Source organism: Mauremys reevesii, linkage group 5 (assembly GCF_016161935.1).
Source record: "Mauremys reevesii isolate NIE-2019 linkage group 5, ASM1616193v1, whole genome shotgun sequence".
Lineage (NCBI taxonomy): Eukaryota > Metazoa > Chordata > Testudines > Geoemydidae > Mauremys > Mauremys reevesii.
The window spans coordinates 88161712-88187312 of NC_052627.1; the positions used below are offsets into that span (position 1 = coordinate 88161712).

At 39.6% G+C, this 25601-nt stretch overlaps 1 protein-coding gene across 6 annotated transcripts in view; it reads left to right on the top strand.

Moving 5' to 3' along the window:
• The window catches only part of CLOCK (clock circadian regulator), a 126141-nt gene that overhangs the window by 80422 nt on the left and 20118 nt on the right, over positions 1–25601 (top strand). For 5 of the 6 annotated variants that reach the window (XM_039540420.1, XM_039540418.1, XM_039540416.1 and 2 more), the window contains exons 6-16: positions 1873–1932; positions 3300–3448; positions 6541–6632; positions 11517–11606; positions 18269–18389; positions 21656–21769; positions 23539–23657; positions 24197–24279; positions 24498–24604; positions 25114–25261; positions 25504–25579. In XM_039540420.1, coding sequence (XP_039396354.1) covers positions 1873–1932; positions 3300–3448; positions 6541–6632; positions 11517–11606; positions 18269–18389; positions 21656–21769; positions 23539–23657; positions 24197–24279; positions 24498–24604; positions 25114–25261; positions 25504–25579 — 1159 coding nt within the window. Of the gene's footprint in view, positions 1–1872; positions 1933–3299; positions 3449–6540; positions 6633–11516; positions 11607–16148; positions 16313–18268; positions 18390–21655; positions 21770–23538; positions 23658–24196; positions 24280–24497; positions 24605–25113; positions 25262–25503; positions 25580–25601 lie in introns of those variants that run through there. The other variant, XM_039540421.1, reaches the window with a different exon arrangement.

Here is a 25601-nt window from a genome sequence, read left to right on the forward strand (position 1 = left end):
AACAAAGACTGCTTGCTCTGGATATGCATCAAGCTTTGGCTTTTTACCGGAATATGACAAAGCTCTCTTGGGTTTTTTCCCAGCTGTTTGTTCTGTGGAGCATATGAGAGATTAACCAATTACAGCGACTTTCAAAATGGATGACTAGCAGCATCACTCAGTTTTGCTGCCAAATGTGTAAAGTCTCTGCAGAGGACGTTCAGCCTTTGCAGCTTTTGTGGCATATGTCCCTGTTATGACTATCTGAAGATCAGTGATGTGGTCTTCCATACATACATTCACCAGAAATTCCACGCTGGCTGAGACATCAAGGGAAGATGCCAACGTAGGAAGAATAATCCTACAGTCCCTCTTCCAAAGAGACTCTGAACCCTGCCACCTTGGATTTACAGCTTGGGAGTCACCTATTGTGAGATGGATATATGCAAGAACACAAAAAAGAAAGAAAAAAATTACCTTCTCATAACTGTTGTTCTTTGAGATGTGTTGCATATGTCTATTACACAACCCACCCGCTTCTCCCGGTGGATCGTAGTTTACCATTAGTTTCCAGTGTGAAAGAACTGAAAGAGTTCAGGGCAGTTCTGCTCTTTATACCCTCTCCTCCGAACATGAGGAGCTGAAGTATGGGCAGGGCCACCTCTACAGATACTGCTAAGGAAATTTCTCCAGTATTGGGCGCACAGGATATGCGCCCACCTTATAGTGTAATGGACATCTGCAACACATCTCGAAGAACAACAGTTTGAGAAGGTGAATAACCGTTGGTTACTAACATCTACCATTGACAGTATCACAAATCACTTTACAGTATGTGAGTCGCAAATCAGAGAGAGTATTCCATCTGACGAAGTGGGTATTCACCCACGAAAGCTCATGCTCCAATACGTCTGTTAGTCTATAAGGTGCCACAGGACTCTGCTGCAAATTAGAGAGAGAGATGAGTGCAAGGTAAGATTTAGAGGGAAAGTGTTTTCATATCTCGAAGGAAGGAAGGAAGGAAGCGTCACAGATTAACTTTCCCAACTCTAAAATGTTATGGGGAGGCAAAAATTGGAGGACCGTACTAAGTAGACATGGAAATTAATAGAATAGCTATTCTATGAATACAAAGTGATGTAGGGAATAAAGTGCAATATGTTCCTATTTAAGTGAAAGAGTATATTCTGACTTCTGATGTTTAGAGACTGATTTAGGAACACTGTAAAAGGATTTGCGGTAGTCGAAAAGAGGCATTGTGTAATGTTTGAGTGATATTTGGAATATTATTTATAGCTCATTTTAAATTTTATATTTGTAAAATAACATAATGGGATGAAATATAGCACATTCCTCTTCCGTCTAATCTTAATAATTTATTACCATATACGAAGGATGCTTTTTTTTTTAACTATGAATAACCCTATAATTAAAATTAAGGGCTTGCAAACAAACAACAAAGATCTTATAGCAAAGTGATTCTGTCCTCTCCTTTGTTTGGAAGGACAGTAGCAAAGGTACTGTTCAAAAAGATTTAAAACTAACACAGGATGGTGTAAGCTAAGTATGCAGAGAGGATTGTTTGTGAGATATCTCGTTAAAAACTTAAATATTCTGAAAATAACTTGAGATATATCTTAGAAATGTCAGCCTTTCAAAATACAGGGTTTTAGTAAACTATAGGCAACAACTTATAAAGTATGTGGATTCATGGAAGCTGTTGGGCTTTGTAAAACTTAGATCACAATAAAACAGTGCTCCTATATCTTGGGTTAGTTGAACTATTGAATGATGAGCTTCCTTTGCTTGCTATTTTGTGTATTCCTTCTCATAGTGTTAGCAGTCTGCGAGAGACTATTGTGCTCTAATGTTTGTCTGTTTTCTCTCTTGTAGAGATGATGGTAGTATTTTTGATGGTCTGGTGGAAGAAGATGACAAGGATAAAGCAAAAAGGTAGTCTTTTTTTAAGTTAGCTTATGCTAAAATGGCCTTTATTTGACTGCTTTGGTAAATCCAAATATATTAACAGAATAAAAATGTGACAGTGTTTGTGACCATACAATAAAACAGAATTTCCCCGTAGTGTTTATATGTCAGATTATGTCATATTTTTCTACATATGGTTTATTTACTTTGAGGTGTTGGTTAAAGGAATCTTTGTGCCTCAAGTTCAAATATGACTGTTCTTGTATATGAAGACTCTTATTTCAAGTAATGGGCAGCTTGTTCCTTCCCTGTGACAATGGATGTCTTGAATGGAGGATCCCTCCCAAACACAGCCTTCACTGTCATGACTCCAAGGGTATGTCTGTACTGCATCTGGGAGTGAGCCTCCCAATCTGGGTCCACAGACCGCCACTCCCACTCCAGGCTTGAAAGCCTGAGCTCCAATCCAAGTTACATAATCTCTGAATAGCAGTACTATATAGAATAGAACCTCTTCCCAGGTTACTAACTCAAGTCATTAATTAGGTTTGGACTCTCAGATTTCTTTTATGGTGGTTAAAAGGGTTTCAAGGCTCAAATTAACTTCAGCTGGAACATGAATAATCTCCACTCCTTCCTGCCTATAGCTGATTTAGAGAATGGCTGGCCAGTAACAGGCTGTTGTGCCCACTGGATTTCTGCTCTTGCAGATGCTCCCCAGAAGGATATGGGTGGCCCCCCAATCTTCACCAGTAGGCACAAAGGCATACGTGGCAAGCATCCCATTCTAGTGATTCAGGCCATCACTGAAATAGGCACTTGCTGTTGTGGACAGTTGGAGAAGTTCTCAGTCATCAGAGTCAAGTGCCTAGATTAGATCGGTTCTCCCCTTTTTGTCTTGCTGACCCACTGCAAGACAAAAGGAAGGAGTGTATATTGCTGGAAATGACTTAGTTTCTGAAATCTCTGTTTAACATCCTTGTTTGCTGCAGTGACTTGTGATCACCCAGGTAAGAGGACAGCGTAGTAGCCTAATTTTAAAATAAACAGCTGAGTAATTTTTGTCCACGTCCCTAAGTCCTCCATATACTTAACACTTGTATCCTGACCACAAATGAATGGTTAGATGTTTGGCTATTAGATGAATATTGAATTGATGTTTATATTTGCTACCATTGTCAAATTTTATCTCATTTTGGTGTTAATCTGTAAGTAGATGTTCATTGTTATATTCCCAGAATTTATACTATCAGTAATACACACCTTTGTAAGAGTTGACTCCTTTAACTCTCATTCCAAATTGAAAATTTGATTAAAACCTGTCATCTGTGAAATATTCTTGACACAGTTTGCTTCTGTTTTTATAACATGGTTTCCATTTTTGTCTTTTTCAGAGTGTCTAGAAACAAGTCTGAAAAGAAACGTAGAGATCAGTTTAATGTTCTCATCAAAGAGCTTGGTTCCATGCTTCCGGGTAATGTTCGGAAGATGGATAAATCCACTGTACTGCAGAAAAGCATTGACTTTTTACGGAAGCACAAAGGTAATTCTGTGGTGTAACAAGACAGCTGGAAAACTGGAGTCTTTCAATTGGGTTTTGGTTCAGGCCTTTAATTCTCCCCAGTAAACTGCAAAACAGCTCCCCAAACCAAAGCTGTACAAGGGATATCTTTACAGATGAAGGATTTCCACATACAGACATCATAAATGGAACACGTTGTTTAGTCACTCAATAAGCAACTAAGACAAGAAAATGTTGTATGAATAGATTAGCACTGTACAAAGTGCACCAAAATCTTAATTATAATTTGTTTTTGTATTGTTAATTTTTCAAAACCTATAAATTTCTGAAGCGTCTCCATTTAATTCTATGAATACATCTACACAGGACTCCCCCACCCCACCCCCAAAAAAACCCAACACAAACCCACAGCTCATGGCAGTGAGTCTCAGAGTTTGGGCCCAAATGTCTACACAGCTATTTTTAGCCCCGCGGCATAAGCCGGAATCAGTTGACCTGGGCTCTGAGACTTGCTGCCCTAGTGTGCATTTTTTGTTTTGCTGTGTAGACGTGCCCTGTCTCTCATTGTGTCTTGTTAGTTTATTATATTTTTGATCCCTTTCGTACATAATAATTCTAAAGCTACTTCTTGGGCAGAATTCTGAAGGAAATTACGATTTTTTATTTTATTTTCATGTCACATGATTTTTAGTAGCTGCTTTATAGTATTGTTAGTGTCTGATCTCTGGGAATAAACTGAAGGATTAGCATTTTCTTGTCAGTCCACTAAGTTATTTTCTGTGTACTTTACAAATTCCATTGAAATCCTCAGTTTCAAAGAAACTTCAATATGACAAGAGAATTTTCTGTTTTGAGAAACTTGTCCTTATTTGTTCGAGTGTCTAAACTAAGGAAGTTTCTTAATGTATTAACAGAATGGATGGTTCTTCCTCTCCATGGCGGTTGAGTTTGATTCAAAAGTATCTTATTTTCTCTCAGTCTTTCTCTCAGTTAAGACAGCCATGGCTTCCCCCACACCTAGTTTTTTCTTTTGTTCTTTATACATTAATATAGCACCTTGCAGTTCATCCTGGTAGCTGTGAGATAAAAAAAAAATTGTTTACTACAAATGTACACCTAATTATACATGCTCATTATACTAATATACTGTAAAGTTAGCCTTCCAGACTCAGCAGATGAGAGCTATTGCATGCTAGCCAAAAACAAGCAAACTGAAACAAAACACTGTCTGCTAGGTTACATCCAGGGGATATGATGAAGAGAAGTTGCCCTCTGCAACTTTTGAGCAGAATATACTGTCTTTCCCAGGAGGAGGTGGAGAAATAAGAAACATATAAGGGTAATATAACCCATATGAAACAGATGGATAATATAACAAGCAAAGCTGGGAAGGCAATTAATACATATACCTATCCACATGTTCATATGGTGATTGTCAATACAACTTTCATCACATGGTTATGCTTGCATGCCCGTTGTATGTCCTCTATTTGAGTATTATGGTTATTGTCCTAATAGCACCAGATGCTTATTAGAACAATACCATTAAAACAGTAAATACAACAATTAAAATGGAACAAAAAAGAGAAAACATGCATGCATGTATTAATAGATTTAATAACATTAAATGTTTAACCATGCTATGTAATATTAGTAAGACATATGTTTAACATTGATACTTCTGAAAACACAGAAACAAATCAATCTATTATCAAACCCCTTTTCTCCAAGGAGAGTTAGTCCATGTAGGACACTCTGGAGTTTTTGTAATGTTTTCTATTGACTAGTTATTACAAGTAGGTGAAATATGCTACTGTTTTGTTTCATAATGGGTTTATTGCTTGTATTTTTAATGGTTGTTTGCAACATTGGCATCCCAAAACATTAAAAAAAAAAAAAAGTAAAAACCACCTCTGTAACAAATTTCATCAGTCAACCAGCAAAAAACAATGCATGAATTAGAGACTTTGTCCCAAAAAAGAAGTGTGAGGGTTTCTATGAAGTTCACTAGAGATTATTGCTATTGATTTTACATGGAAGTCTCTCAGATACTATGGCAATGGATGACAGTAGAAAACTATAACTTAGATATCTGAAGCACTTAAAGGCTGGGGTAGGCATTCTCTCTTGTTTTGTTAAAATTGAAATAATTCAAGTCAGCTTCCAGAGTAATGGAAGAGAACAGTTGATAACAGATTGGTGCATCTGAATCAGTACCAGGCTGTAAATAATAAACTGCCTTCTTTATCAGAATTATTTAAAAAATTAAAATGAAGAAATGCATTGGAAATTGAAGTTTGTGTTAAAATGCAATTTCGAAAATGTGATCACTAACAAATATAGTGAGAATAATACCTACCCCACTAAATGAGGAGTGGGCCCACCATTTGCTCAAATTTACAATCTAGGGATCTGGTCAAACTCTGAGCTGCAATTAGAAGATCAGGTACATCAACAGCCAGGACAGCTTTTTATCATTTAAGTCATTTAAGTACAACCAGGAGGTTGTGACCATTCGTCTCTGCTATGGCGGTCATTTGTGTCTTTATCACTTTAAGATTAGACTACTTCAACTTACTCTGCATGGCCTTAAAATTGACCAGAAACTGAAGCTAGTGCAGAATGCCTCAGCCTTCTTATTAAACAGAATGTCTTGCCACGAGCATATTCAGGCCATGCTTGATGACCTACACTGGCTTCCTGAGGGTTTCCAGGTGAATTTTAAACTCTTTGTCTCATTTATCTGGAGAGCTCTTGTCCAGCTTAACACTACATTAACTTGAGATCTGACAGAATCACAGCACAAGGTGATTTGACTGCAGCGGTGTGAATACAAGTTTCTGCTAGCATTGTCTTCCTACTCTCTAAGACAGAATGTTGTCATGCTGTTGGATAACTTTTCCATTTTTTAATCACCCTTCCAGGAACTAACATTCTGGTGTGATGAGTGGACTGCAGAAAGGAATGGAAAAAACTGACAATTTTTTTCCCTTCTTCATATTACAGCAGACTAAAGAGCTTTCCCTCAATTCATATAATTCAGTGGTGTGAATTAATTGCTTCCAGGAGTGTGAATCATAAATGAATATTCATGTATATGTTTCTGATTACAGAAATCACTGCACAGTCAGATGCCAGTGAAATTCGACAGGACTGGAAACCTACATTCCTTAGTAATGAAGAGTTCACACAGTTAATGTTGGAGGTACATTATCATTTCTATCTTTTTGAAAAGAGAGGATTCTCCTTAGCAAACCACCACTATGTGAAGATAGAATCTTTTAGATTAATGGTATTCCTTTTCAAATCCATATTTTAATTGCAACACTATCTACCTAGAAATCTGCAAATAAATATCTTGACAAATGTAATTTTAACTAAATGGGCTACAATATATTGTAAATACAAAAGTGTACTATTAAGTTTATGAAAACTGTTCTTTAAAATGGAATAAAATATTTCCAATCTCTATCATTAGAAATCATTTTTTAAAAAGGCATAACTGTGCATCTACACAAAGATGACTAGTACCTTTGTGGCAGAGTTAGCTTATTTTTTTATGCTTAAACTAAATGCTAGTTACCAAAACTATTCAGCATATTCTCTTCTTGATTGGAAGTATGGCTATAGCTTGTGAATAGAGTATGCATAATAAAAATTGTACTTTGTTTATCTGCATATTATCCAGCAGATTATTGAGGTTGCAAACTCAAGTGCTCAGCCGTTAGGAAATGCATTAAGGTTGCCTGTGCATCTTTAATTCAACCCCTTGTGCATATGCATTATGATACAGTCTTTAATTACATAATCATGTATTACTTTTTCTCAATTAGTGCATAGACTGGGCAGGGCTCGCTTAATGAGCAGATATTCAATGTTTTGGTTTTTTCCCCATGTTGTTCAACGTGTAGCCCTCGACCTTATTTACTGCACACTATTCAAATTCTGCTCTGAAGATTGAATTATTAATTTCCTCATGGGCTTTTCTGTGGTGCTTACCACTATAGTATCAGAGTGCTTCATAAGCATCAATTTTGACAACATTCCTGCAAAGTGAGGGAGTGCTATAATCCCATTTTACAGATGGGTAACTGAGGCACAGAGAGATGACCGTCAAAATAATACCTACCTCTTGTATAGTGCTTTCATCAATAAATCTCAAACCACATACAAAGAAGGTAAGTGTAATTACACCTATTTTACAGATGAGGAAACTGAAACACAAAGTTAGGAAGTGACTGGCCCAAGGTCACCAAGCAGGCGAGTGGCAAAGCTGGGAATAGAACCCAGTTCTCTTGAGTCCCAGTCCAGTGCTCTGTTCAGTAGGCAAAACTTCCTCCCCTTTAGGAAAGTTTTGTCCAACTTGGAACTTGCTAACAGATGAGCTACAGCAAGCACTTAAAGAACTAAAAAATTATCTTGTACAGAAATTCAAAGAGCTGGGAGAAAGCCAGAAGAAATCAAGAGAAGCACTCATGAGCATGGCCCTGAGAGGGAGCAGAGAGACAGAGCTCCTTGGAGCACAAAGCTGGTTGCAGAGGCAGACTAGGAAATTGTAAGCAAGGAAACTGCCTGCCGTTTTTCAGTGGTGTTCAAGGGAAACAGAACTTCCCTGCAATTTTGTGTTTATACAAAGAAATTTCTGACTCATCATCCATTTCTCCTCATAGGGGAAACAAAAATGTGAGGCCCTGAATATGGACTAACCACTTGGGCCAAGAAGGGCAATACTGGCAACAAAAGTATAAACTAATTCTGGGTTTACAATTTGTTACACATAGGAGCTGATTTTTCAGAATGCTGAGCATTGTGTACCACTTCATATGTTCAAAGCACAGCTTCCATTGACTTCTGTTGAGACTGAGAATGCTCAACACTTATGCAAATCAGACCTCAGGATCTTAAGTTGAGGGCCCAGAAACAGTGATGACCTGTGAAAAATCTGGTTTAAACAACTTGCCCAGTATCACTTAGGAACTTTCTGGAAGAGGCAGGGACAGAATCAAGTTCTCAAAGGCATTATTTGACTGCCTTAACCATGAGACCATCCTTTGTTCAGCCCCATTAGAAGCAAGACAGTAGGTAGTGGATGTGAAATAAAGCCACAGTTTTATTCGCTTAAAATATCTGGAACTACTTGGCAATAAATTGTACAATATAGTTCATCATAATTTCCTTAAACATTACCATCTCTTTGAGGGGCTGTTGTCACCTCTCCCTCTTTCCATCCTGCTCCCTGACCCCCCCCCCACCCTCCTTTTGTCTGAAGGTTAAGAGGGCTATAAAAGGAGGGGGGTTGGCTCCCCACTATACCAGATGTAGGAGCCTTGAACCCCATAATGGATGCTTTCTTTCCAGTCCTTTCTCAGTCCATTTTGTCTGATAACTGTATCCCTTCCATGTATCTGCACTGGATATCTGCTGCCTCCCCTTCATCTTGCATGGTTCTCTCACCTCAGCTTTCTTCCTCCTTCCACTCCTATGGCTACCACCCGCACTTCTGCCGGCATCGTTGTTGCCCCCCTTTGGGTGGTGGCAAAGGGCACAGGCAAGGACTTGGCTGCTAAACCCATCAACAACAACGAGGCCCACTCAAGTCAGCAAGAAGGGCCAGGGCAAGAAAAAAAGGGAAGAGCCTTGCCCAGTTGGCTTCTTCCATCTCAGCAGCTGCTTCTGGCAATGGTTCACTCTCCCTGTGCTGTCCCTTCCATCAGCTCTGGGGTTGCCTGCCCTTCAACTCCACAGGCATATGCCCAGGTGGCCACAGCCGTACCCACTGCCCCATCACCATCTGCAGTGGCCCCTCCATCCACCATTGCCAGTACTGCTGCTGCTGTCTCCTCCATCTCCATCTGTGGCACTCAGGGCCCCCTCTCCCTTCCCTGAGTAGGAGGCACTGTGTTTGCTGTCTCTTAGCAGCTGCCTCATCCCACATCGAAACCTGTGTGTGGACATTGGCTCAGATGGTGGGGGCCCTTGGACATTGTGATGGCTTCCAAGATGTACAGGAAGGTCATCTTCTTCCAGGCAGCAGAGGTTGCTGCCCAGAAGGGCATTTTGGTGGGGGTCTCTTTGTTCCCCTCAAGTTCTTGTAAGACCTGTGAATACAGTGATGCTTACTTCCATCCCGTCTTTCCTCCCCAATGCTATCCTCCTGCTTGCCCTCTTGTCCTTGGGGAAACTGGTCTCCCCTCTTAGTCTTCTTCCTCTGGGCTGCAAGTATCTCTTCCTCAGTCACATGCTCTTATTCCTTAGGCATTGAAGTCACCATCCAGTTGCCGCTGGGAGATTGGAGGGGTCCTTTGTGGTGCCGCGTCAGGACTCCCTTTATTGCATATATTACTCATCGGGGCAGGCTCAGTGATTCATTTGCTGGGCTGTGGGGTACATCTGAAGGGACTGTCCCTTGGCCCATCAAAGAGGCGTGTTAGGTACCTCTGAATCCCAGGAGGGCACCAGCCCCACCACCACCAGTGACCCTACTCATCCTGTTCCCCATCCTCTTTCCTCTTTAACATCCAGAAATCCTGTTCAGGTGCAGAGAGTGGCACCCCTGTTGTGCCCAGCTGAGTGGGTGGATCCCATCTCTGAAACCCACTGGGTTGGGCTCGGGTGCAGGGGTTGAGGCGATGTGAGGGAGCTAGGAAGAGGGCCCATCTCAGGGGGAGATCATCCCTTCCCCTGTTGTCCTGTCCCCGCTTGCTCCAATTGCCGTTCTATTACCCTTGCCTGCTGAGCCTACCCCTGCTCAGTAACAACACCAATGAAATCTGGGTGCTAGTAACAGGGCAGTAAGCTCAGCAAATGCAAGTTATGGGCCCAGGACCTCCCTCTTGACCCAGAGAAGGGCAGAAGGCTTCTCATATGTCAACTGGTGGAGGGGGTGTTGCTAAACTTACTTCCTCACCACCTCCATTTCTGTTCTCCTTAAGTGGTATGTTACCATGCAAGGATAACTTGAATTAATATGCAAATTAGATACAGTTAACTTAGGTTTGAACAGAGACTAGGAATGGTTTGGCCATTACACTAATTGAATCTTTTCCCCATGTTAAGTATCCTCACACCTTCTATGGGTCATCTCGATTATCAATTCAAAATTTTTTTTATTTATGTATTTTTTTTCTCCTGCTGATGATAGCTCATCTCAATTGATTGGCCTCTTACAGTTGGTATGGCTACTTCCACCTTTTCATGTTCTCTGTATGTATAAATATCTTCTTGCTGTATGTTCCAGTCTATGCATCCGATGAAGTGGGCTGTAGCCCACGAAAGCTTATACTCAAATAAATTTCTTAGTCTCTAAGGTTCCACAAGGACTCCTGTTCTTTTTATGCAAGGATAAGGATTTCCACTGAAATCAGTGGGACTACTACTATTATTTTGGGTGGTCAGGTACTACCCCAAATAATGAGGATGCCAGAATGGTGCTCTTAATTAGGAATGTTAAAGCTTACACAAATTTTAAACCACTACCAATAATTAAAGCAGTCACAGGTAAGTTTTATTAAAACCCATGGCCTTCCCATTTCTTAATTTTAAACTGAGGGGGTGAATATTTATTTTCTACTGAGTTTCTTTAGGAAAGAATTGGAACTTCAAAGATTTTAATAATTGAAATCTATCATTTCCTCCTTCTCTTTCTACCCTTCATCCTTTTTCCTCTTCCGCTCTCCGATTTTCTGTGCCTATTATTATTTTCTCCTTTCTTCAATCTCCGTTTTCCCGTTTAGCACTACCTTGCTTCCTTGTCATTCCATGTTCTTTTTTAAAGACTAGAATTCTAGTAGGGGTGGGAGAAGAGGGAAATAAACCTGCCAATAGTTAGATCTATCGCCTAACTGAAGTTTTGTAAATTATAGATGGCTTTTTGAGAACACAACAGTATGAAAAATGGTAATGGTAAAGCTGATATAGTACAAATGATATTCAAAGGTGTTAGTGATAAGACATGCTCTCATTGTTTTTAGAGTAAGTAAAATGAAGTCAATCTAGCCTTCATTCTTAAGTTAAATATAGATTTTTTGATTTGTCATGTGCATTGTACTGTGTTCCTTTTCATTTAACTGCCCATTATGTTTAATTTCAGGCTCTTGATGGGTTTTTTTTAGCAATCATGACAGATGGAAGTATAATATATGTGTCTGAAAGTGTAACTCCCTTACTTGAACATTTGCCAGTAAGTATGAACTGCTTCCAGTAAGATATCAGTGTTAGTCTATGGACTAAGTTTTGCTGCAAGCACTATTAACCTTCCACCTCTCAAAGCACTTGGAGCACAGACAATGTATGTTCTGTCCTGAAACCTCTGTTTTTCCTCTAAAACACCTCCCTCCCTGGTTATTGATGTGTCCCCAATCTTAATCTCTTCAATTGGAAAAGTGGAATAAACACTCTCCTCAGACGCCACTGTTACTGTTATTCCATTACTCATCAGCTGAGACTGCTAAAGAGAAGCATGCTTGGTACTCTTGAAACTACTGTCCACTGATCTTTAGTTACCCTGGTCACTTCCCAAACTCGGGACTCACCAGGAACAAATATGCTGTTGCTGCTTGACTGGGCTGACTCTTATATGTCATATTTGTACTGCATCTCATTCATCTTTATTTGTACTGCTAATCTCATTGATATTTTTACTCTCTAGTCCATGCTAGTATAGGTGTCACCTGGGAGTGTTACTCTTCTGAAACCAAAGCTAATAGTATTTTAAAGTGAGAACAGTGCTTATATAAAATTCATTGTCAATTATAAACCTGAGGTGGAAAAAATAGTTGTCAGACTGAACCTGATTTATAAATGTCTATAACATGTATCCACATTGACTAGAAGTTTCTTACCAATGGTTCTGCAAGGCAAAAAATTAATCTTTGATGTGAACGGTGTTAGAATGAGAACTTGTCTTAAAATGAGAAAAATGTAAATGGCTCAATTTTCCAGCTAAACAAATTTTACATTTCCTCAACTCCAAAATGTTGGTTCCAGAGGGATAACTTTTAAGTTCAATTTTTTCTTTTTAAAACATATCTTCTGTGGTTGTTTTCTTTGGAGATTTTGTTAATGTATTTGTGCATATAAACAGTATCAGTAATACTTTGTTGTTATCTAAGAAGAGCTCTGTGAAGCCTGAAAGCTTATACCTTCCACCAACAGAAGTTGGTCCAAGAAAAGATAATACCTCACCTACCTTGTCTCACCTCTATTTTTGTTTTTCAAGATGAAGATTTTAAATCTTTGGTGCCACCAAGAGGCAAAAATGTGTACTGATATTTTAAATCAACAGTACACAATTTGATTCCAATGCTTCACTATTTGAAATTATCAGAGCAAAGGAAAGACAGTAGGTTCCAGTATGCTTTTACATATGTAGCTGTGTTGTGTTTACAGTAACGTTTATTTCTTTTTCAAGTAGTGTCCCTGTCGGTGATTCACGTCAGGTGCACCTGCACCCTTGATTGGAGATTTTTTGTACTAGTGCCTACTGGACCAGTTCATGAGTCCCACACATCTTCTTGTCCCGTGCCGAGGCTACATGGAGCTGTGCAGGCTCTTCTCAACCGCCTTCGGCCAGAGACAGAGTCTACTGTGTGCCTGTTCACTCTATAATTAGTTAGTCATCTTATAGTCTGTATAGTTGGAACAGCTGTTCCTTTTATTTTCATTTCCTTTAACTAACTAAATAATTTTAAAAAAAATTATTACTATGTAGTTAGATACCAGTTAATAGCTTTCCCCTTCTAGGGGTCATTTTTTATTATATTGCTCAGGAATGCCACGCTCTTCTGAGTTCAAATGGTGCCTCTCCTGCAGTGAGGTGATTACCATTCAGTGACTGACATTCCCCGTGCCTCCACTGTTTGGGAGATAATACATATCCCCAGTAAGTGCAAGATCAAGTTTAAACTCCTGATGATGAAGCAAGCTTTGTGCCCATATTTGGATTCTAGGGTGGAGGACCACCCTGTATGTAGCCCTTCCAGTACCGCTAGTACCCTGTCCACATCAAGACCTTGGTCATCGGAGACTGCTAGAGATGTAGGCTGTACCATAGCACTAAGTACATCTAAGGTACCAAAATCCTCCGTAGAGATAGCCTTGATAGCTGCCTCTAAGCAGAAGGATGTAAGGAGTAAATCTCCAAGAAAATCTCAGTCACTGACCCACAAGAAGACTACGGAGACTTCAGGTCCCAAGGGAAGTTACATGCAAACTCCAGGTGATGCTAATACTGCAAAAGCAAAGAGGAATCTGTTGTCTAATGCAGTGTTGTTGTAGCCATATTGGTCCCAGGAACTTAGAGACAAAGTGGGTGAGGTAATATCTTTTATTGGACCGACTTCTGTTAGTGAGAGACACAAGCTTTCAAGCTTACACAGAGCTTTTCTTCAGGTCTGAGAAACTAACTCAAAGTGTCACTGCTATACACAAGATTTGAACAGATTGTTTAGCATAAGTAGTTAACGCTTATTTTAAGGGACCAATCAAGGTGAAGTTGCCTGTTAACACACCTCCAGTCATAGGCAGGAAAGGTGGGGGGGAGGGGTTGTTAAAGGGTTACAGATGTTGCAGTAAGCCATAATCAGTATCTCTATTCAGTCCATGATTTTTAATGAGTAGCAAAGTTATGAATTTAAGCTCCTATTCATAACTTTGATAAACACTAAAAATCATGGTCTGAATAGACACCGGATGTATGGCTTATTGCAACAATCTGTAACCATCAAGTACCATTGATAACCTTCCTTTTGATGGTGGCAAGCTCTTTGTGGACTCAATGGATACATCTCTCCACACTTTAAAGGACTCGAGAGCCATGCTGTTATCCTTAGGGATTTATATTTCTGTAATAGAAGATGTAATTGGTGTCAGATGGCACAAAGAGCATACCCAGTCCTGTGTTCAACTTATCGTAGGCCATCTGAGCCCCTGGCCAAGAGACCAAGGTATTCTAAGAAGAAACCTCTTTCAGCTACAGCCACATCTTCTCAGCCATGTACGTCCTCCAAGCAACAGTTTTGATGATGTAGTCAGGAGTGTCAGCCATCCAACAGACAGAGGTTTATACCTGCAACCTCCTACCCCTCCCTTCTCTGAGATGTCATCTCTCCCCTTTTGGGACTGTATGGGAGAATATAACATCAGACAAATGGGTTTTGGAAGCCATACCATCTGGGGATAGCCCAGTGGTTTGAGCATTGGCCTGCTAAACCTAGGGTTGTGAGTTCAATCCTTGAGGGGGCCACTTAGGGATCTGGGGCAAAAATCAGTACTTGGTCCTGCTAGTGAAGGCAGGGGGCCGGACTTGATGACCTTTCGGGGTCTGTTCCAGTTCTATGAGATAGGTATATCTCCATATATATTTTACCCATTCCTCCTCCCCATCCTTCTTCAGGAACCCTTCTTGCAATCAGTTGCTGGTGCAAGGTGTTACCTCCTCTGAGTTTAGGAGCGATAGAACCAGGCCCTGTACTAGCACAGGGGAAGGGGATTCTATTCAAAATACTTCCTGATCTCTAAAAAGAATGGTGCCTGGAGGCCAATTTTATATCTCATGTCTCTCAACAGATATGTAAAACAGCAGAGATTCAGGATGGTGACCCTTGCAGCAATAATTCCCTTGTTATATCTAGGGGATTGGCTTGCAACTCTCGACCTACAAGGTGCATATTTTCATGTTGCTATTCACCCTTCACACAAGAAAGTTCTTTGTTTTCTAATCAACAGTGAGCACAATCAATACAGGGTGCTCCCTTTCAGCCTATTTCTGCCTCAAGGGTATTCTCAAAGATTCTGGTGGTAGTTGCTACCCATCTACGTCATCTGGTTATAATAATTTTCCCATATCTGATCAGTGCAGATCATTTTAGGAAGTCTTGGCAGCAGTAAAGATGTGTTCTCTTTTTCACAGCCTGAGACTTCAAATCAACCTTGAAAAGCCCATTTTTTACTCCAATACAGCGCCTAGACTTCATAGGAGCTTCCCTGTATGCAGAGATTGGCAGTACCTACCGCCTTTCCAGCAGATTTCTCGCACTAATGACTCTCATCTCAGGGACCAAGACAGACCTCAAAAAAGAGGAAAAGATTGTCTTCAGATGCTAATACTGCAAAAGCAAAGAGGAGTCTGTTGTCTAATGCAGTGTTGTTGTAGCCATATTGGTCCCAGGAACTTAGAGACAAAGTGGGTGAGGTAATATCTTTTATTGGACCGACTTCTGTTAGGGACATATGTCAGATTGCACTTTTGTAGTGCAACATGTCAGATAATATCTCTGAGGTCTACAGGAGTGGCTTCGAACAGTTTGAAGAAGATTACAAATCAAGCAAGCACAACCTAGGAAGATTGGGGGACTGACAGTAATGGGTTCTGCAGTCACTCATCAGTGCAGGTGTCTCATTCCTTCAGAATCCCCCTATGATAGTGATAACGTTGACGCTTCACTTTTAGGTTGGGGGGCACATCTGGGACTAATAAGGTGCAAGGCAAATGGTCACTACAAGAGCAGCTTCTTCACATCAATAATTTGGACTTGAGAGCAGTCAGAAATGTTTGTCTACACTGTCTGCCTCTAATCAGATCCAAGTCAGTAAAGATAATGACAGACAATGTGACATGCATGTATTATATCAACCATCAGGAAGCATGTTCCCATTTCTCTGTGTCAAGGTGATAAAACTCTGGAATTGGTGTATAGCCAATCAGATAGTCATCTCAGCTTCTTGCCTCCCAGGTATACAGACCATCATGGCAGATGACCTCGACAGATATTTCTTTCTAAATTACAAATGGGAACTGGACTCTTGAGATCTCCACACAATAGTCTTAGCTTCGGAATTCCCCGAGGCTGATCTATTTGCCACGGCAGCCAACACAAAATGCATCAGGTATTGCTTCAGAGGGGGTCTCAATCCCCAATTGCTAGGAGATGCTTTTCTCATCTCATGAATGAAGGTGCTTCTTTGTGCACATTCACCGATGCCATTATAGTTAAAATTCTCAACAAGATCGGGCCAGAGTTGTACTGATTGCACCAAAGTGGCCAAGATAAAATTTGGTATTCCTGTCTAATCAGACTCGTCTTATGCTCTCTGTGGTGACTTCCATTCATTCCTTATCTACTGACTCAGGATGCCAGTCAAACACTTCACCCCAGCCTGCAGATTCTGAGGCCCCAAACATGGCTCCTTGTGGTTCTCGAGAATAGTGGTATCCTGTTCATCAGCAATACAACGGATAATATTAAGTAGTAGAAGAGACTCCACAAGAAATACTTACCTTCAGAAATGGAAAAGATATTCTCTTTGGTGTAAAAGCAGTTGTCAGATTTTGCCAACTTGATCTCTTCCCAGGGTATTGGATTACCTATTGGAATTAAAAACATCAGGTCTTTCTATGAATTCCATTAGAGTACACTTAGCAGCACTTCCATTAGGTACTTAGCTTTTCACACACCCATAGGGTTTTTTCGTTCTTCACTGACCCAACCATAGCAAGATACCTAAGAGATTTGTTGAATCTTTCCCTGCAAATCAGAAATCCTACTCCTAGCTGAGACCTCAACCTAGTCCTTAATTGCCTTATGAAACATCATTTTCAGCCATGAGCTCTGTGTTGTTTATTAGATTTATCTGTGAAGACAGCCTTCCTGGTAGTCATCACTTCTGCTCCAAGGGTTTGAGAATTGGGGGGCTTTAATGGCAGACCCCCATTTATGGTCTCACCAGAGACAAAGTGTCACTATGGGCCCATCCAATATTTTTATCTAAGGTGTCCTCAAAATTTCATATTAATCAAACCATTCATCTCCCATTTTTTTCTCCAAAACAACATTAGACTAGTCAAGAAGCTATATTCCATACACTAGATGTCAGGAGGGCATTACTCTTTTATCTAGAGAGAGGACCAAACCATTTAGAAGATCTCCTAGACTGTTTGTATCCACTCCAGACAGAAACAAGGGTTTGGTAATTTCAAAATAGAGGTTATCAAAGTAGATCTCTGGATATATTAAAATCTGTTACAACCGAACTCACGTTCAACCCCTTTGAGAGTGATAGCACGTTCCACAGGAGCACCAAATATTTCTGTAGCCTTACTTAAGGATGTACCGGTTGCAGTGGCAGCTTGGTACTCTGTTCATGGTTTCTAATCATCATGCCTTGGTGTCTACAGCTAGATCAGATGCTTCTATAGGCAGTGCAGTTCTCTTCCGTACTGGACTCTGCTCCAAATCTCCTGCCTCCTTGGGGATATTGCTTGGGAGTCTCCTGAAGTGGAGCACCCATAGGAACACTACTCGAAGGAGGAGAAGTTACTCACCTTGTTCAGTAACTGCAGTTCTTCAAGGTGTGTGTCTCTATGGGTGGGCCACTGCCCGCCCTCCTTCCCCTCTGCTTCAATGGGACTTTGTAGTGTTGAAGGAACTAAGGGTGGTTCACCCGCACAGCCCCATATAGCCTTGGTACGGACATGAGGATCTGTGGGGCACATGCGTGGGCTGAATGGGCAATGCTACCAAAAAAATCTTGATCAAAGGTTCAGGGTGCAGGCACACCTGATGTAGAGCACCCACAGGGAGACACATTTCAAAGTTCTCCAGTTACTGCACAAGGTAAGTAACTTCTCCAACAGTGTCAAAAATCTGTGCAATCAAGAGATGATCACTTCTTGCAAAATGGTATTTTGTTCCTCAGAATATGGTTTTGCTGAATCTATGTTTTTATTCGTTTGTTTTCTCATCCCTGACCTCTTTAATTACTTTACATTAAAACAATGGGCTTTGCAAAGATGTCATGTCTTGCATTATTAAAATGTTTCTGAAATCTTTTTTTCTTTTTCAGTCTGATCTTGTGGATCAGAGTCTATTTAATTTTATCCCAGAGGGGGAACATTCAGAGGTTTATAAAATACTGTCTACTCATCTGCTGGAAAGTGATTCATTGACACAAGAATATTTAAAATGTAAGTTGTATTGCTAAAAAATCTGGTAGATGTGGGAGTCTTATCATAGAGTCTTTATATGGGCAACTCAGTTTCAGTGGAAGTAAATGCATATGGGATTTCAGGGTGAAACTTATAGGTCTTAAAGGAAAAAGATGATTCATTTTATTTTCTGAAATAAATCAATATTTTATTTTAAAATTTCCCAGAATAACATTGCATGTCATAAACATTTCCAAAACACAGGGAAAGTATTTCTGTTTATAATTTATTGTCACATAATCATAGCAGCTGGAGAGGATAAAGACCTATTACGTCATACACCATTGGAATCATACTTCCAGGCACTTCCCATTAGGCAGCTGTCCATGGAAACTTCCCTAGTAGGAGTTCCGCTCTTCTGTGGCTTCTTCGTAAAGCTGAAGTATGGAGAGTGAGTGCTGCTGAGCCTTTCCAAACACAAATCCAATAGTTTCCTCTCCATTACGTTGGGTAATTCCATGTTGGGAAAAAAATAAAATGCCATAAGCCATTTTTCTCCATTGCAGCATGTATATTAAATTCTTTATTAAATATGTTGTTTGCGATAGTGTTGTTGCCATGTTGGTCCCAGGATATGAAAGAGACAAAGTAGGTGAAGTATCTTTTATTGGACCAACTTCTTCAGTTCAAGCTTTTGAGCTATACCAACCTCTTCTTCTGGTCTAGGAAAGGAAATCAGAGTATCTGAGCTAAATACAAGTTGGGGACAGATTGCTAAGCATAAGGGAAAAGGGATACGGCATGTTGCAGGAAGCCACTTGAAAGAAAATCTGCAATTGAGAATTCTATTGTTATGCATAGGGGGTTTGAAGAAGGTGATTAGGGATAGTGTGCAGTGGGGTGTGTTAGAAATTATTGTAAGGAGCTCTAAAACTAGTGTCCCTATTGCATCTGTAGTTTTTGGTGTCTAGCAGATTTATGAATGTAAGTTCCCAGGCTCAGTTTTGAAGGTGCTATGCAGGTTTCCTTTGAGGATGAGTACTGAAAGATCAGACAGGGAGAGATTGCTTTATGAAAAGTTTCTGCCCACAGGTGATATAGTATTTTTATCTTTTATCATTTTTCTGTGTGAGTTCATTTAAGACCATAGTGATATCTGGTTTCACCCACAAAGTTATTATTGAGGCATTTGATGCACTGGATGAGGTACACCACATGTTGTGATAAGCATGTTTAGGACCCATGAATTTTGAAAGGTATATTGTACGGGGTGTTAATCATTCTAGAAGTGATGATATGTCTGCAGGTTTTGCATCTGTTGTTCTGGCAGTCTGGTGACAGTTTGAGTTGGTGAGCTCTGGTTTGTAGGGAACTTGTTTCAGATGATTAGCTTGGTGAGATTGGGGGATTGTTTGAAGATCAGAGGAGGAGTTCAGGAAAAAATTATTTCAGGATATGGTCCCCATGAACTATAGGTGTAATTGTTTGATGGTACCCCTTATGGCAGGGGTCCCCAATACGATGCCCGCGGGCGCATTTAAATGGGCCTGCGTCCTGGCCGGCAGTCGAGCATCCGCCAAAATTCCGCCGAAATGGATGATGCCGCTTGCTGCTGACAAGTGACGTCATCGAGAGGCGTCACCACCGACGCCAGACGAAAAGGTTGGGGACCACTGCCTTATGGGTTTCCGTGGGGGGTGGTAGTTGAGAGCTAGGGGTGTGCGCTCAGTGGGGCATGTTTTTGGGGTTTTTTTTGCTGTATTGAAGCAAGTTCTCTGAGGGATTTGGATGGCTCTTTCCATGATGCGATCTACTTCTTGGATGGAGTGTTCTTGTTTAGTAAAGGCAGTTTTATGTGTATTTAGGTGAGTATTCTGGACTTTCTCTTCAGAGCAAGTTCTGTGGTATCTGAGTGGCTGGCAGTAGATAACAGATTTTTTTGGTGAGTCTGTGGTTGTTTCTAGATCTTTGGAGATAAATATGGTGATCCCTGGGTTTCTTATGGATAGCTGTTTGTAGGATTCCATTGTTGAATCTGATCATGCTGTCCAGGAAGTTGATGCCGGTGTGGAAGTGTTTTAGAGATAGTTTGATCAATGGGTGGTTCTGGTTGAAGTTGTGGTGAAAATCTATGAGAGAGTTGGGTCTTCTGTCCAGAGTATGAAAATATCAATATATCTGTATCCCAAGTATATTGTTGGTTTTGTGGTACATTTTTCCAGATATTCTTCCTTAAATGGGCCCATGAGAAGGTTAGTATATTGGAGAGCCATTCTAGTACCCATGGCTGTTCCCATGGTTTGGACAAAGTGTTTGTTGTTAAATGGGAAGTTGGCCTCATTGACGTAGTCATCATGTTTAAGGACTACAGCAACTCCCCCTTTGCTGGTTTGATCACTATCTGGTGGTTGGAGTTTAGAGGCAGCATATCTGTCCTTTTGGTGGTAGGAAGACTGTGGTGATGTAATGTTTGTGGAGGATTTCATTGTATCTTTTCATAAAGCAGTTGATGTAATGATCCAGTGTTGGTTTCATCCACGGGGGGTGGGGGGGGAGGTTCAGTCATATGATTCTTTTTTCTTATGACTGTCAGTGGGATTGTAGTAGTTGTGGGTGGTGGTGTCTTAATTGTGAAAGAATTCCTTGAGGAGGTGCATGGGTCCTACACATGCCAGTCACGTGTGGTGTATTCATTCAGCACATCAAAGCCCCAATAACAGTTATCTGAATGAAACAGACAATCGTGCTCTCAGATGAACTCATGCAGAAAAATGATAAAAGATAAAAACACCCTGTCACCTATGAGCAGACACTTTTCACAAAGCAGTCACTTGGTATCGGATCTGTTAATACTTGTCCTCAAAGAAAACCAGCACAGTACCTTCAAAAGTGAGCCTGAGAACTAAAATTCATAGGCCTGCTAGACATTAAAATCCTGGACTCAGCCGGGACACTGGTTTTATGGCTTATTACAAAAATCTGTAACACTCCCACATCACACCCCTTATGCATCACAATTTAACCTTCAATTGCACAATTCTTTTTCAAGTGACTTTTTTCAACAAGCTTATCCCAATTTGTATTTAGTTCAGAGACTCTGATTTCCTTCCCCAGACCTGAAGAAGAGCTCTGTGTATCTCAAAAGCTTGTACCTTCTACTAACGGAGGTTGGTCCAATAAAAGATACTACCTCACCTATCTTGTCTCTTTTATGAAATATGTGTGCTAATTATTATTGCTTTTGTATGAATCTCTATTGGTGCATGTTTCATCATGTAAGCTGCCTTTTCATTATATTGTTTCAGCAAAAAATCAACTAGAATTCTGTTGCCATATGCTGCGAGGAACAATAGATCCGAAAGAACCACCTACATATGAATATGTAAAGTTTATAGGAAATTTCAAGTCTTTGAATAATGGTAAGAAATGCTTCACTGTAATGTGGCCAAAATTAAAGGTACTTTCCAAAGATTTATACATTAGGAAAGGTTTGGGAAAACTTAGTGATAATATTTAAAATATTTTGGTATTTATTTTGAAAGATACTAGACCATGATACAGGTTGTGTTGTTTCTACTTAGCATTACTGAAAAAATAATACTTCTTTATATTTGGTATTATATTGTAGACAGTAATGTCTGAGCAGGTGAAAGTAAAATAAAAATAGTACCTTTCAGCTCTATAACTCCTTCCATTAAAGAGTGTTAATGTTTGTAAAATACTTTAATAAACATTTTACACAAGAGGAGACGTGAGGTAAAGAAAAATTTAGGCCAGTGTTTTTAAGTGCCTAAGTCCATATCTAGGTACCTTACTAATTAACATGATTTTTTAGAGTTACTGAATACCTGCAGCTGTCATTGGCTTCCAGTGGGTTCAGAATTAGAACCTATGTCTCCACCTTACACTCAATCCTGTGATTTAATCAACAATTATCCTTCATAGAACACTCAGAACAAAACCACAGCAGCTGTTGTTTTCTGTAATATGGTATCAGAAGGGCAGAGGAATTTATATCTTAACTGCATGGTTTTTCCTGCAGAGTATGAGATAAATTGAGCTCTCAAAGGATAAATGTGTGGATGAGGCTGCCTAAATTGTTATACGTTTTGTAAGCAAATAGAATGTTATAAATATTCTGCATTTGGAAGACAGTACAGGAGATAGAAAAGTCCTAAATGCTGTAGAACTTACCAGTTTTGACATGAAATTTAACATAAAATATTCCATTAGGATATATTGTGTAACCCAGGTTATATCGGATTGGTATTATGTAGGAAAAAGATTTCAAGCAATGATGTTCTATAGGAGCGACTTACTTGTTCTCTGCTGGCTGTCTATACTTGATCATGTAGGAGGATTAGTGGGCCCCTGCGTTGTTCCATCAATAAACTGAGTGATGTTATCTTGAGATGAGCAAAGTCTAGAAAAGAAAGCCTTACCTAAGGATTCAAGAGAAAAAGGTTACTATAGTACTTTTCTCTCATGACTTCCACTGCGGCTAAAAATGACAAAACCTGATGAAAAATTCAGAAATTTAAAACCATTTGTTAACAAGTAGTCTAAAATAATCTAGCCAATTAAAAAGAGCTATTAAGAAGCAATGTTATAGCTTTTATTGGTTTCCTAAAACCATCTGTTGTCCATGACTGTATTTAAGTAGCTGGACTCTAATTTTAGTTGTTAGAGAAGTCCCTTGCTGGTTTTGATAACATGGATATGACTAGTACTATTAAATTATATGCCACATGTATGTATTTTTAAATGTAGCTTTGCTCATAATTCATAGTAAATTTATAGTATTTTACAATAGGTTAATGTTGGGGGTTTTGCCAACTTTGTGCCTCTATGCATATTTTGTAACTAAGGCTATGTCTACACTACCACTTACATTGGTAGATCTTATGTCACTCAGGGGTGTGAATAAACCACTAGTGACCTAAGTGCCGGTGTGGACAGCACTATGTCTGTGGGAGAGTTTCTCCTGCCAACATAGTTACTGCTGCTCATTGGGGGTGGTTTAATTAAGTCTACGGGAGAGCTCTCTCCCATTGGCCTAGAACAGCAACGCTTGGGAGCTTACAATGGCGCAGCTGCATCGGTGTAGCTGTGCTGCTGTACGTTCTCTAGTATAGCCATAGCCTAACTCTTCTCCCTCTCCATCTTCCCCCCACCCCATCTCCTTCAGTCCCCAACTCAGCGCACAACGGTTATGAAGGAACTATCCAGCGGCCCCATCGGCCTTCATATGAAGACAGAGTTTGCTTTGTAGCTACAGTTAGGTTAGCTACACCTCAGTTTATTAAGGTACGTTTGGGATTTTCCTCTGCACAAGTGAAATCAAGTGTTTATGACACTTGGTAAACACTTAAGTGTGCTCAGATCATGAAACTTTCAATGTGACTGTACCACTTTACGTACTGCTATAAACTTTTGATCCAAAACAATGCAGACATCTGGTCTACACTGCTTTCACCTAGGAGTGTCCTCCACATTGATGACAGTATCAGAGAAGTTTTTTTGCAGTTCATTACAGTTTGAAATAACCTCAAAGGCCATTGATTTCAGTGCATATTCCAATGTCATGAATATTGGTTTTGATTTTGATCTCACACCAGCATTACCCAAGTCAGTTGAGTTATGCCAGTTTAGAGCTAGTGCAATTGAGATCAGATTTTGGCTCAGTCTGCTTTAAATACATAAAAACAATGAAAGTGCCTAAAAAATAACTTTTAAAGCTACATTCTTGTGGATTTATCTGCCTACTTTGAATAAGTCTGAATTTCATAAGAGCTTCTACATTAGAATAGAGCAGATTTGAGAGACTTTTTTGTTTGTTTTTTTAGGAAATGTGCACTGTTGAAGAACCCAATGAAGAGTTCACATCGAGACATAGCTTAGAATGGAAGTTCCTATTCTTGGATCACAGGTGCCATTCCTTATAATAAAGTAGTACATAGTAGCATTCTGGCGGTAATCTTTAGAATATGTTAATCAGCACTAACTATTCATAATCTGAGTTGGGATTTGTGTGGGTTTTTGTTGTTGTTATTTTGGAGAACATATTGTAAACATGAACTAGAATGAGACTGATTTTACTGTTTTTATATGTAAAAATAAAGTAACAGTAACTTCTGTATTAACTAGGGCACCTCCAATAATAGGCTATTTACCATTCGAAGTTCTGGGGACATCAGGCTACGATTACTATCATGTAGATGACCTAGAAAATCTGGCAAAATGTCACGAACACTGTAAGTAAATGTCAAAACTCTGTGTTACAAAAACCAACCTCAATTAAACATCTGTACGTTATGTGAAAGTCTTCTTAATTATATTGAATTGTGTGGAGAGGGCAGGATATATACTGAAATCCTGCATCACTCAAGTGATGCTTTCTGTGGCAAGACTACAGTTTTCTGCTGCAAAATGTTTATGGTTCATTTATTTACAGACACCTGAGATGTGGTCTCATACCACAGCCTTCTAATATAAAGAAATTACAAAATCATGGCTGCTGTAGCTGAAAAAATTTGTAATATAACTTACTGAAAAGCCTTTCTTCCATTGTGTGTAGTACTTGAAATAGAAGTTCCTCTTTTTCTTATCTTGTTTTTAGTCATTGTCCAAGTGTCAGTCAGATTCAGGGGAAGATCTCTTAGTTTAGATTTAGTGAATAATATAAATAATTGAATTACTACTGTGTCACAGAATTCACATAACATGTGAAAGCAAAGAAGTCTTATTCTTTTTTATCTTCTAGTAATGCAATACGGGAAAGGGAAGTCATGTTATTACAGGTTCCTGACAAAGGGGCAGCAGTGGATTTGGCTACAAACACATTACTATATTACTTATCATCAGTGGAATTCCAGGCCAGAGTTTATTGTCTGTACACACACCGTAGTAAGGTAACAGTTGTTTTTTATTAATTTTAGAGAAGCTCTCTTAATTGGCAACTGTATTGCTGATGTTTTTAAAACATTGGAAAGATTTAACTAATAGTAGTTTGCAAAGACATTGTGAAGCCTCCTGAGTGTTTATACCCTTTATTCCATGAGCAAAACAGCATGTCTGAGGAAGTCACATTTTAAGACATTATTGTAAAAAACATTTAGACGAGGTATAATAAATGTGGTTTGTTCTTTTACAGTTATGCAGAAGTTCGAGCAGAAAGAAGGCGAGAACTTGGTATTGAAGAGTCTCTTCCAGAGATAGCAGCAAATAAAGTGAGCTTCCTAACTTTTTTAT